The sequence below is a fragment of the Alosa sapidissima genome, chromosome 10, assembly GCF_018492685.1.
Source record: "Alosa sapidissima isolate fAloSap1 chromosome 10, fAloSap1.pri, whole genome shotgun sequence".
Taxonomy (NCBI): Eukaryota; Metazoa; Chordata; class Actinopteri; order Clupeiformes; family Clupeidae; genus Alosa; species Alosa sapidissima.
In genome coordinates this window covers 18,814,348-18,826,771 of record NC_055966.1, presented here as the reverse complement: position 1 = coordinate 18,826,771, position 12,424 = coordinate 18,814,348, and the positions used below count along the sequence as shown (strand labels likewise).

The following is a 12,424-nucleotide window of genomic DNA, read 5'->3' as shown; positions in this document are numbered from 1 at the left end:
TTGGACACCCCTGGCCTTAGAACTGCCACAGCGAAATGTCAAATGCTAACTATAGGCTACCTTGCAACACTATCGTTTTGTCAAATCGCAGTTGCAGCAGGCTATTTAGCTCAGCATGGTGACGTTTGTCTGTCACTGACATAAAACACGCAGCGTTTTAGTCAGAGAGGATTGTCATCTTGTTTTTTTTTAGAACACCAGTGTAACCTTAAGCCTACACTATCAGTCAAAAATGTTCACAATGTCATGAAAACAAATGCCATTTACCTGCCTGCTAGTTAGGTAAGTTAACCTAGGAATATCGGAAAGTGACCCATTAGGCCTACCGCCCGTGCCCTATTTTTGTTTAATATTCATTTAACCAATACGGTGGATTCCTGAAACGCAAGCACCCCATTTGGGTATCTTACTATATTTGTACCAAAAATAACATTGTAGCCTACAGTGATTTGAAGAGCAGTAAACAGTGTTGTAAGGCTGCGTGTACAAAACCGCTTCTTTACAGATCAGCTGGCTAACGCTGCTTTTGACAGCTGCCCGTTACGCCAGATCAAATTTTGTATAATTTTATTCAGACGAGAAAGATACGTTTAGATTCCCATGTGAACAGTTTAGGGAAAAAGTACCTATTTTGAAATTTGCTTTGCCATTTTTTCTACTGTCCCAGAGTTGTCCCAGACATCATTCTATTGTGTCCCGGAAGCATTTTTTATGGTCCCCGGGACGTCGTTAATTTCGAGCCCTGCTTCCTTGGTCCATGCAACACATTTCCACCAAGTCTCATGAAAATGGGGTCTAAAGTTTTAGCAAAACAAACAGACTGACAGACAAACCAAACCAAAAACAACCTCCTTGGGGGAAATAATAACCAATCAAACCATTAATGAGTTGATTCATTAAGGGGGGGGTGAAATCAGTCGAGAGAAAACAACCGATCATCTTCAGGGCTCTACAGTGCGCCCATTTCACTCGCACATGTGAGTAAAAATGATGCCGTGCGAGTGCAAAAAAAATATTTAGGCGCACTGGTGCGAATGACTTCTAACCATGTCAATATTTGTCTACAAAATACACCGCAACATCGAGAAACATTACTGGTGCAAACCATAGAATCACGTCGCAAATGCAGCATAAAAACTACACCTCCCATCAACGTTAGCAGTTTCGCGTTGTGACTCGCTAGTAGTCGCTTCTATCAAATCCAAGAGCGCGCAGAAAAAGCGGAAAGTTAGACTAGCCAGCCAAGATGCAAAGATTGAAGAAATTAGTTTTTCTATCCACCGAATTCATTGGATATAGGAGGAACAGGATGAGATTCTGAGAATGCAGTGAGAGAAGGAAAGGTAACCTAACATGCCTTTTAGCCCAGTTGACGTATTGGCTGCAATATGCAAAATATAGCTGTAGCGGCACAAAAGTAGCCTCCCGTAATACTCCCATTTTATTCAAAGGTAGAACGCTACTGACAACTCCAGGCTTCCACGCATGCTTGTTTGTTTACACCGAATACAAGCTGAAGTGCAAAACGAAAGTAGGTCTAACGTTTGCCCACTGCCCCCATCAATGCAGATATTTAAAATAAAGCGAAGACTTTAAGGCGAGACTTTGGGTGAGATCCAAAATGGCAGCGCACTGAACACTGACGCTTGTAAACAGAAATACAAAACTTTATTTTTCTTCTACTAAAAACAACCACTACCTCTCTACAACTCTCATCAAAAACCGGATTATATTCTCCACCTTTTCCAACGGCAACCTCTTCATTCTGGACGTTATGTCATCTGAACCAAGCAAGAAACGCACTCGTGACTACTCAACAGAGACTGAACCAGAATCACCTACCGCTTGCGCTACTTCTACATCCATCGAGGTTAGTTTACTACAATCCATAAACAACAAACTTGCAATACTGGAACATCTGCACGCAGATATTAAGGACTTAAAAGCCAGCCTCGAATTTTCCCAATCACAGATCGACACACTCGCATTAGAAAACCGTGAACTCAAAGGAAATATCACAAACTTATCCGACCATGTTAATCAACTCACCAGCGAAAATCGGATCATGAAAGAAACAATCCTAGACCTCCAGTGCCGCAGCATGCGCGATAACCTAATTTTTTCCGGAATTCCCCTGCCAACTTCTAAAGATACACCCGACGACCCAGAGAAAGCAGTTAAAGAATTCTTGCAGTCATCTCTCAAACTACCGCCAGAAACAGTTGACAAGATTACCTTCCACCGTGTACACCGTCTCACTTCCAAAGACAATAAAAAACCTCCTCCAATTATCGCCAAGTTCGAACACTTCAAACACAAAGAACTCATCAAAAGCAAAGGAAAAGAACTGAAAGGCACTTCATTCGGACTAAACGACCAATTCCCACAAGTAATACAGGAAAGAAGAAGAGCCCTCTTGCCCATAATGAAACAACTCAGGCAAGAGGGCAAACGAGCAGCACTGTCAGTCGATAAACTGTATGTCAATGGAACTCTGTATCGCAACCCCAATATCACCACCTGGCTATAGCACATCATACCTCATGCCAACATTCATCTTGATTATAACATTGTCACCCTCAACTCTCTCTAACCCACTGCCTATGCTTGGATCACCTCTCTCTTCTCTCTTCTTATGTTTCATTCCTTTTGCTCCCCCTACCCACCCATTCTCTTTTGCTCTCTCAATGTTTAATGTTATTCATGGTGTTTTGTCTATACATGTTTGCTTGTGTGTCCTGTCTGTTTTTGTTTATTATGTCTATAGGCTAAAGTCAAATTATGATCTATATGTTTTCAATGTTAAACAGGAAATGTTCATGCTGTCACCACTCCAGAACCAAATTCCTACCTCTTTATGCTCTATATTCTTCTCAGCCCCTACCCTTTACATCTCATTCGCACACCACATTACATACCTATTCCTCCACCCCCCCTTCCCCCTCTCCTATCTAACGGACACCTGCACACACTCTCACACACACAATACCCACCTTATCAAACATTTTCATAACTGTACAATCACAACATGGTACCACTTACATTCCTGACCTGGAACATCCGTGGGATTGGATCTCAGGCAAAGAGGCTCAAAATCTTAAATCATTTGGATAGTTTAAAAGCTGACATATGTCTCCTACAAGAAACTCATCTCTCAGAATTAGACTACACCCGCATCAAATCAAGACAATTCAATCACATTTTCTCATCTCATTACAATACAAAACAAAGGGGAGTTTGCATTCTGATTAACAAAAGAATCTCATTCATCCATAACGCCACCATCACAGACCCAGAAGGACGTTTTGTCATCATAAACATTTCAATTCACAATACCCCTGTAACAATTGTTAATGTTTATGGCCCTAATACAGACAACCCAGTTTTCTTTCAGAACCTCTTCACCTCCATCTCAACTCTATCTGGCTGTCCCATCATAATTGCAGGCGACTTTAATACCGTGTTAGACCCCACATTTGACAGATCTGATCACTCTAAAAGCAAACGAATCTGGCAATCCACAAAAACAATAAAACAGTTCATGAGCGATTCTGGCCTTGGCGATTGTTGGCGGCTTCAGCACCCAGACTCCAAATGCTACTCTTTTTTCTCTCCGGTCCACCACTCCTATTCCCGTATTGATTATTTTCTAACCAGCAACTCTATAATGAAAAATATCTCTGATTCAACTATTCATCCCATAGTCATTAGCGATCATGCCCCAGTGACAATTAAATGGAACATAACGAACCAACAGCGACCAATTAGCAAATGGCGTTTTAATACATCCCTCTTACAAGACCCAAATTTCATCAGTTTTGTTGGGAGAGAGTGGGCATTCTTTCTAGAAATGAACGGCTCCCCTGAATCATCTCCTTCCCTTCTGTGGGAAACAGGAAAAGCAGTACTCAGAGGAAGAATCATCTCATATTCAGTATACAAAAAAAAGAAGGAAAAAGAACAGGAAGTAGAACTCAACAATAAAATTAAACAGTTAGAAGAAACCAATGCAAGCAACCCAACTGAAGAAACACAGGCAAAACTTAGGAAACATAAATTCAAACTCAATGAAATACTCAATAAACACACTCAATTTATGATTCACCGTCTAAGGCAGGAAAACTTCCACCATAGCAATAAATCAGGTAAATACTTAGCAAATCAAATCCAACGTAACAAAGAAAAATCAACAATCCCGGTCATAAAGAACTCAGCAGGGAAGCTAACCAGCTCACCTGAAGAAATAAATCATGTTTTTTACCAGTTTTACAATAAACTATATTCTTCAGAAATAAACCCCAACCAGGAATTCATAGACTCTTTCCTAAACAGCATCGAATTACCACAAGTCAATGAGACCGAAATAAAAAACCTAGAATCACCTATAACTCAACAAGAACTGTTTGATGCCCTGAAACAGATGCCCGATAATAAAGCACCAGGTCCGGATGGCTTTCCTGCTGAGTTCTACAAACAATTTTGGACCATCTTAGCTCCACTTTTCATCAGAATGATTAATGAATCAAAACAGAAAGGACGTCTTCCAACTAGTTCCACCACAGCCTCAATTTCACTGCTCCTCAAGCCCAATAAGGACCCAACAATGCCATCCAGTTACCGACCAATTTCTCTCCTCAATGTGGACAATAAGATAATCGCAAAAATGCTAGCACACAGATTAGCAGAGGTCACCCCATCCATTATCCACCCAGACCAAACAGGCTTCATTAAAGGTAGAATTTCATCCACCAACACCCGCAGACTGTTAAATATAATGTATCACTCTACAAATTTTCAAGATAATACCATCATAGCAACTCTGGACGCAGAAAAAGCTTTTGATAGGGTGAACTGGAATTTCCTGTTTTCCACATTAGGGAGGTTTGGCTTCGGGGAGTCGTTCATTAACTGGATTAAACTTCTATATACCTCTCCTTCAGCCACAGTAATCACCAATGGACTAACATCACAAAGTTTCACTCTTCACCGGGGAACTAGACAGGGGTGCCCACTCTCCCCCTCACTATTTACAATCTTCATTGAACCCCTAGCAGCTGCCATCCGTCAGAACCCCCTCATCAAAGGTGTCCAGACTCCATATATGCACCACAAAATCAGTCTTTATGCTGACGACATTCTTCTCTTTCTTCAAGACCCCACAACATCAGTAGAAGAAACCATCAAACTCATTGACACATTCTCTAAAATTTCTGAATACTCAATCAATTGGAATAAATCTGCAGTTCTCCCATTACATCCCAACAGCTGGGATGTGACAGCCAACTCTTCACCTATCCCACTCTGCACTAACTATATCACTTACTTAGGGATAAAAGTCTCCCCCAGGCTGTCAGACTTATTTAGCCTAAATTATTCCCCTCTACTCACTTCAATAGATCATGACCTTCAACGCTGGAAGAACCTCCCATTATCCATCATGGGCAGAATCTCAGTAATCAAAATGACAATACTGCCCAAAATAAACTATCTATTCTCTATGATTCCAACCCAGCCCACCACCCTCTGGTTTAAGTCTCTCGATTCATTAATCACTAAATTCTACTGGAAAGATAAGACCCCAAGGATCAAACTCGCCACTCTCCAAAAACCAAAAGCAATGGGAGGACTAGAGGCCCCACACTTCCAGCACTATGCCCTGGCCAACCAGCTCCACTTCATCCACAAATGGCTACACCCCACCCCCTCAGACAACACCTGGTTAGACCTAGAACAAACAATCTGTAAAGAAATTAAAATATCAGATCTCCCTTTCTGCAGTCAGTCGGTCAAAAAACATCCATCCTTCAAAGCCCCAACAATTTCAGCTACTCTGACAGCCTGGTGGAGATTCTACCACATCACTGATTCACCTATAGCACCATCAATTCGCACCCCGATTTGGAATAACCCAGATTTCACCGTCAATAAAAAAACACTTAACTTTCACACATGGATGGGAAAGGGCATCACTCACCTTCAACACATTCTTCAAGACAATAATCTGGCCTCATTTTCCTGTTTGGTCCAGAAGCACGGCATCGAGAGTAAACACTTCTTACAATACCTGCAAATTAAATCATCTATCCTAGGAAAAATTAACATCCAGACAGCTAACCTTGACATTCCCCCACCAATCTCAGAGCTGCTTAATATTCCCTCTCCCAAAAAAATACTCTCCCAAATTTACAAAATTATATCTCGTTCAGAAAAAACAATTGGCCTGCCATATCACAAATGGGAATCAGACTTATCAATTACTCCCGGTGCCGACTTCTGGACCAAAATGTGCAAAAACATCTACCTCATGACAAAGAATAGTAATCTACAACTAATACAATACAAGGTTCTTCACAGATTCCACTTCACTGCACATAAATTGGCTAAAATGGGGTTTGGCTCGGATCTTTGCACTCACTGCACACAAAATAACCCAGATACATACATTCATGCGGTTTGGCATTGCACTCCAATCAACCACTTCTGGGTGAGTGTCACAAAATCTCTCTCTTCCATCTTTGGCTGTCACATCCCAGCATCCCCTTCCTTATGCATACTTGGTGATACATCCACAGTCAATTTAAGCAACTCCTGCAATAAAACACTGCTGGTAGCGCTGACTATCGCCAAGAAAACAATCCTCATGAACTGGAAATCTAGGAAAAAAGCTCACATCACTCATTGGAAAAACTTGTTAACAGACTATATATCATTAGAAAATCTATCAACTACAAACTTAATCAATACTCAGGATACAACCTCTCCTTGGTACCCCTTTATCACCTACTTACAGTCCTGACCCTCTTTGCCTGAGTTCCATCTCCACACGATCATAACACACTTCATCAACAGATACACATATCATCGAACACTAGGCAGGGGAGGGTAGCTGGAACTATTATTGTTGTTGTTGTTATTATTATTATTATTATTATTATTATTATTATTAGTAATATAAATAGCACCCCCTTCTTTCCCTCCCCCTTTTATTTACATTCTCTGATAACTTTACTAATTTCACTCTTTCTCTCTGCCTCTCCCATCGTTATTCTGACGGGGCCCCATTGGATGGCTTGGGAGACTCGGTCCTGGCGGGTCGCTGTGTGGTTTTGGCATTGGTTGGGTCCTGTGGGTTATCTATTGGCCCTGGGCCCCCGGTGTGCACCCTCCTCATACGCTCATGCACATGCCTTGTCCTGGAAGCACACAGCACGCTTTACTCTCTTTTAATCGCACTACATGTTAGGTGACATACATAAACAAAAACCACAAAACGGGCTAGGGTAAGAGTGGAGTGCAGGTAGATGCCTCATCAGGTGTCTATCTGCATGCCTCACTTATTTTAATGCACACATTGAGGAGGCATACATCTTACACAGGGTAAGTGTGGTGTGCATGGGGAAATCCTGACAGATATTCACCATGCATGCCCACTTCTTTTAATGCTACACTCTAGATAGACCCCTCAACCTAGCCATTCACATACTGTACATATTTAGGTCAAGAGTGGCGTGTTGGGTGAAGGTCTGGGGGCGAGGTGTGGTTGGTCGTGGTAGTGGGGGATGTGTGCATATGCTGGGGGCCTGTGGCGATGGGTGGCACGCAGGTCCTCCCCTCTGTCAGCTCGTCACAGTATAACTGCAGGGGCTGGGTGGAACTGTGGCCATTAATGGGTGCCCAGGTTGGCAATCAGTCAGGCAATCAACCAGGCAATCAGTTATTCCTATTATTATACTTATCATAAATAGAATAATTACAACTCCTCTCCTCTGAAACCCTCCCTCTCTATGTTCCAGCTTCTCTCCTCCTGGCCTTAAGCCAGCCTTATACATATGCGCACACACACACACACACATACATCCTCACATACTCACTACCCCTCACCCCCCATCCCAACACCACCTCATTCACACTCTTAGAGCTACCATCCGCACCCCCCCCCCCATCCCCCCTTCTTTTCATTCCGGTCATCAATTTCATCCCTGATAATCATATCTGTAATCATCCTGGACGCAAATCATCCTTAGCCTTTCTGTTATTAATGTTATGTTGTGTTATGTTTGTGGAAGCCAAGTCAATGTGATGTCTTGTTAAGTTACAGTATGTGTTTATGTAATGTACGTCTGTTTGTCGTATGTAGTGTTCATGTGCATGTCGTAGTGTTGCATTTTCTGTAATGTCAATGATGTTTGCAAATAAAAAAAAAAAAAAAAAAAGAAAAAGATATTTAAAATAAAAACTAAAAGTATAAAACATATATCCTTGATTAGCCTATGTTGGGTTTTGTGGAAGAGAAAATGGACTGTTTTAGTAGTAGTATTAGGCAGTATGCAGTCAGATAGGTCACCATGGGCATATTTGGATTATATAGATGGATTCACAAATAAATAAATTAGCCTACATTTGGCAGGATACTTGATATACAGGCTAAATGAAAATATGGCAATGTAGGCTATTATATTATTTTACATTAACAAAATGCAGGAAAATAGAACAGACTGAAAATAAAGTAGGCACTGATCTTTAAAATCCTTCCTGTAGCCTAAATGTTGTCAGTCATTCTTAATATTCGCAATTGGTGCAGTGGCATGTTTAACTGTTAGCTGCAGTATAATGTTAGATTATCTGTAAGTTAAGTACAGAACTGACTGTGCGCCCAAATTTTTGTCTGTGCTCCTAAATTTTTTAACTTGGGCGCACAAGTGCTCCTGAAAAAAAAATGTTAGTGTAGAGCCCTGATCTTCCAGAGGTCTCATTTTTGTATGGAACTGTTTAACATGGGGTGGGGGTATGGGGGACTTGGAACAGGGATCAACAACACGTTTGGCGAGTGCAAGATCTCAGCCGCTCTGAGGTTTTTGGTGTTTTGCTGTTGTGTACATGGCAGACACAATGGCTTTCTGATCATTGCTGCGCTGTCTAATCCAAAAAGACAAAAACGGTCTTTGCGGCCAGTTCATCTCCCCCCCAAAAAAAACCTGCCGAGCCCTTCACATCAGCAAAGGCGGCCAATAGAATTCCTGTCCTCAACCCTGACCCGTTTTCTTAATTTGTGAACCTGAAAACAATCATCTGCACCCTATTGCACACATAATGATGTACTGAGTAAAGTAGCAGTGTGTTGTGAGTGTGAGTGAGTGTGAGTGTGTGTGTACTGACGTGGGCTTTGACGCGGTCGTGCAGAAGGGACATGGGCAGTTTGCTCTGTCTCATCACCACCCTGTAAGGGTCTTTCACCACTGCACCCATCTCATCCTGGAACTTCTGCAGGGAGGACTGCTTGATTACTCGGGTGTTGGCTGAAGGGAGGGGAGAGAGAGAGAGAGATACTGTTTAGCCAGCTAGTATTGAAGAGGACCACCACAGAGGAGTGATTTAAAGTTGAGAATTGACATGTGTAAATTATTTACACATGTGCAAGTCTTATCAGTGTACCCTTGTGCTCAGCTGAAAAATGGTAACTATTATTATATGTTGAATGTGAAATCCAATGCTCTGGCAATGATTACTGGAACAATTTGACACAAAGTTCATCATTACATAAACATTTGCATGCTGTTTTGTACACCCCAGTACCTACTGTCACTGGATAAGTGGAAACACCCACAGAAAAAGCCATAATGTTTGTTAGGACGGTGGGAATAACTGGAATTTCACCTAACCCTCTAGTGTCAGATATAAATGTATCAAGTTACGATAAGATGTTTAATTGTCAAGAGACTAACGGCATCTAGAAGCAACTTTGTCCCATAACCCAGGCATCTTCACCCATTCAAATAAGAGACATGTCTAATCTGAATGAACTTGAAACACACCATATTTACTAAATACTGTATACTGGCAAAGATGCTGATGAGCTGGGATTTGAGACCATGCCAGAGAAGGATCAAAGGACCAAAATAAGAAACAAAACTGAAAAAAAAATGTGGGGAAGAGGCCACTGAAAATGAATTTGAAGTATTTGCAAGATTGAGGCGTGTGTGTAGACTTGTTACTCAGAAGTGCCCTTCTTGGGATGAATAAGATTGTCTGAACTGAATCACAACAAGCTTGAGTGGCAATGTTACGCTCTTCATGTAAATTACATAGAATAATGATTTTTAAAAATCCACTTAGGCAAGACTTCCGTGTTTGGTTGTATATGGAAGGGTCTACTGTTTGCCTCAATATTTTTCAGTGTGCATAAAGTAATAATCTACTAACTGTGAAAATGTCACACTATTTTGCTTTCTTTTAAAGAAAAAAACGAAATTGCTCCTTTCGTTTCATAAACAAACTAGCCTAACTAAAAGTCACATGACTTTACCGTTCGCATAGTTTGTTTATTAGCCTGGTTAGCGTTGACACTTGACACTTACAGTCAGCTCTTCATGTGAAAGCATAATACAAGTTACCCTAACATAAAGGTGATCACCACACGGTTAACACCACTTTCCATCATTACAAAATAATTTTAAGCGTTAGGTTTTGGCCCTATTTGTATGTGTATCTAAAGGCTGGTAAGAAATGCAGGGAGACGTTTTTTATCTCGTTTGAGTGATTGGTAGACCTACATCTGGGTGATGGAGTCGTATGTGCATTAGCATGTTCAATGTATTTCCAATGTATCTTAAAGAGACCTGACTTGTGCGTCACCACTAGGGGTGTCACGATTCTCCAAATCCTCGATTCGATGGAATTTTCGATTTTAAAGTCACGATTCGATTCAATCTTTTTTTCAACATTACTATTAATGCATTCCTTATATGGTATTTACTCTTTTTGGCCTTTTCCTTTTCTGTTTCGGGGGGCTTTTATTTTGAAAGCGCTTTTCTGCGAGGTTGTAATGTAAACAGAACTGCGAGGTTGTAATGTAAACAGAACCAACATTAGGCTAAAACAGAGACGTGAACATAGTGAAATGAAACAACACATAATTATAATTTGATCGTTTCAGCACACTTCGAAGAGACCCAAGGTTAGTGTTCATGGATACTTATCAATGTGCATTTTAAGCCTTAAAGTAACTTTGGACCGTAACTAGATCATCTTTTCACTTGCTAAGTTGAGTAGGGTAAGTTAGTTTTAATTGACGTGAATGAACGAGTACTTCCACACTGGTGATTTTAAAGTAGCAAGAGGGGCTTTGATTTCGGTAGGTTGATGTGTATATTAACTGGCCGCAGCCTAAAATTAGAGGAGTGTTGATGCTGCAGTTCAGCACATGCGTTTGTGCGTCTTGGCATACGCATTCTTCCTGGAATATGGGAGTTTTTCCTTGCCACAGTTGCCATATGGCGTGCTTGTGGGGGGTAAGAGGGTTAAGGCTGCCAGTCTTATGACGTCATTTTCTATATTTTTGATATGTTGCTGAGCATATCATAAACAGCAAAGAAAAGTGATTGATAATGACTGACTGACTACTATTGTGTTACATGCTTCAAATGTAAAGCACTTTGAGCTGCATTCTGTGTATGAAAGGTGCTATACAAATAAAGCTTTATTATTATTATTATTATTATTACATGCTGGATGTGACATTGGGTGTGTGGCTGCATCGTCGATTCTACTTTTAAATTCGAAGTTCGAGATTGAGATGTAATTTCGAACGACACCCTTAGTCACCACCACTCGCCATACCCATCCTTAGTGCTGCTGCTGACTGAATCACTCGACCGTCGACCTGACAAAAAACTGTAACCTACGTAGGCAGACCTCGGCTACCTATGCGCCAATGAGAGCTTCATAGAGCTAAAGCGGGACTACAGATTAGGGGTCCCTAATGAACTCGCGTATTGAACAGTAGTTCCGCATTGCTTTAATTAATTTGCGCGCAAGTTTTATTTATTTTTATACCGTATATGCTCCGCGTAAATCCATGCACCGAACCGTGACGCCCGTATCGTTTCGGTTCAATACGAATACAGGTACCGTAACACCCCTAGTGTAAAGTAAAGCTATTTTGCAGGCCGCTGTCATGGAATGAGTCCTTAGCAATGAGTCCCAGGCAACGACTAGTCTGCTTGGATTGTCCTAAGGATTTTTATTCAGTCATTCGAATATTATTGGGGTAAGTCAGTGGTTCTCAAAGCGTGGGGCGGGCCCCACTAGTGGGGAATGGAGACATGACAGGTCGGGCGCAAGTTATAATGTAAACAGAATTGACGGATGAAAACCAGACAGATTTCCGGTTTAAGGAATAAGGGGAATACTCTGCTCGTCACGCACACGTTTTAGTAAAGCAAGCTTTATTAGTGGAATCCTGGTCTTGCCTAACCAGTGTCATGTGCAAGCAGATTCCTTCTGCAGAGATCAAAATACCAACACGCTGTTTGATTTTGTGCTCCTTGCTCTTAGGTATAATGCAGTTTCAGGTATTTTTGGCAACTGTAGAGCTCCCCATAAAGTGACGATATATTTATATTTTACTCTGCAGTTAGCTTCAAAT

The 12,424-nt window shown here is 41.3% G+C and overlaps 1 protein-coding gene across 1 annotated transcript in view; it reads right to left on the bottom strand.

Annotated features, from left to right (window-relative positions):
• The window catches only part of gnl2 (guanine nucleotide binding protein-like 2 (nucleolar)), a 33,310-nt gene that overhangs the window by 14,717 nt on the left and 6,169 nt on the right, over positions 1-12,424 (bottom strand). The window contains exon 4 of the mRNA XM_042106731.1: positions 9,157-9,296. Within this exon, the coding sequence (XP_041962665.1) occupies positions 9,157-9,296 (140 nt within the window). The remainder of the gene's footprint in view (positions 1-9,156; positions 9,297-12,424) is intronic.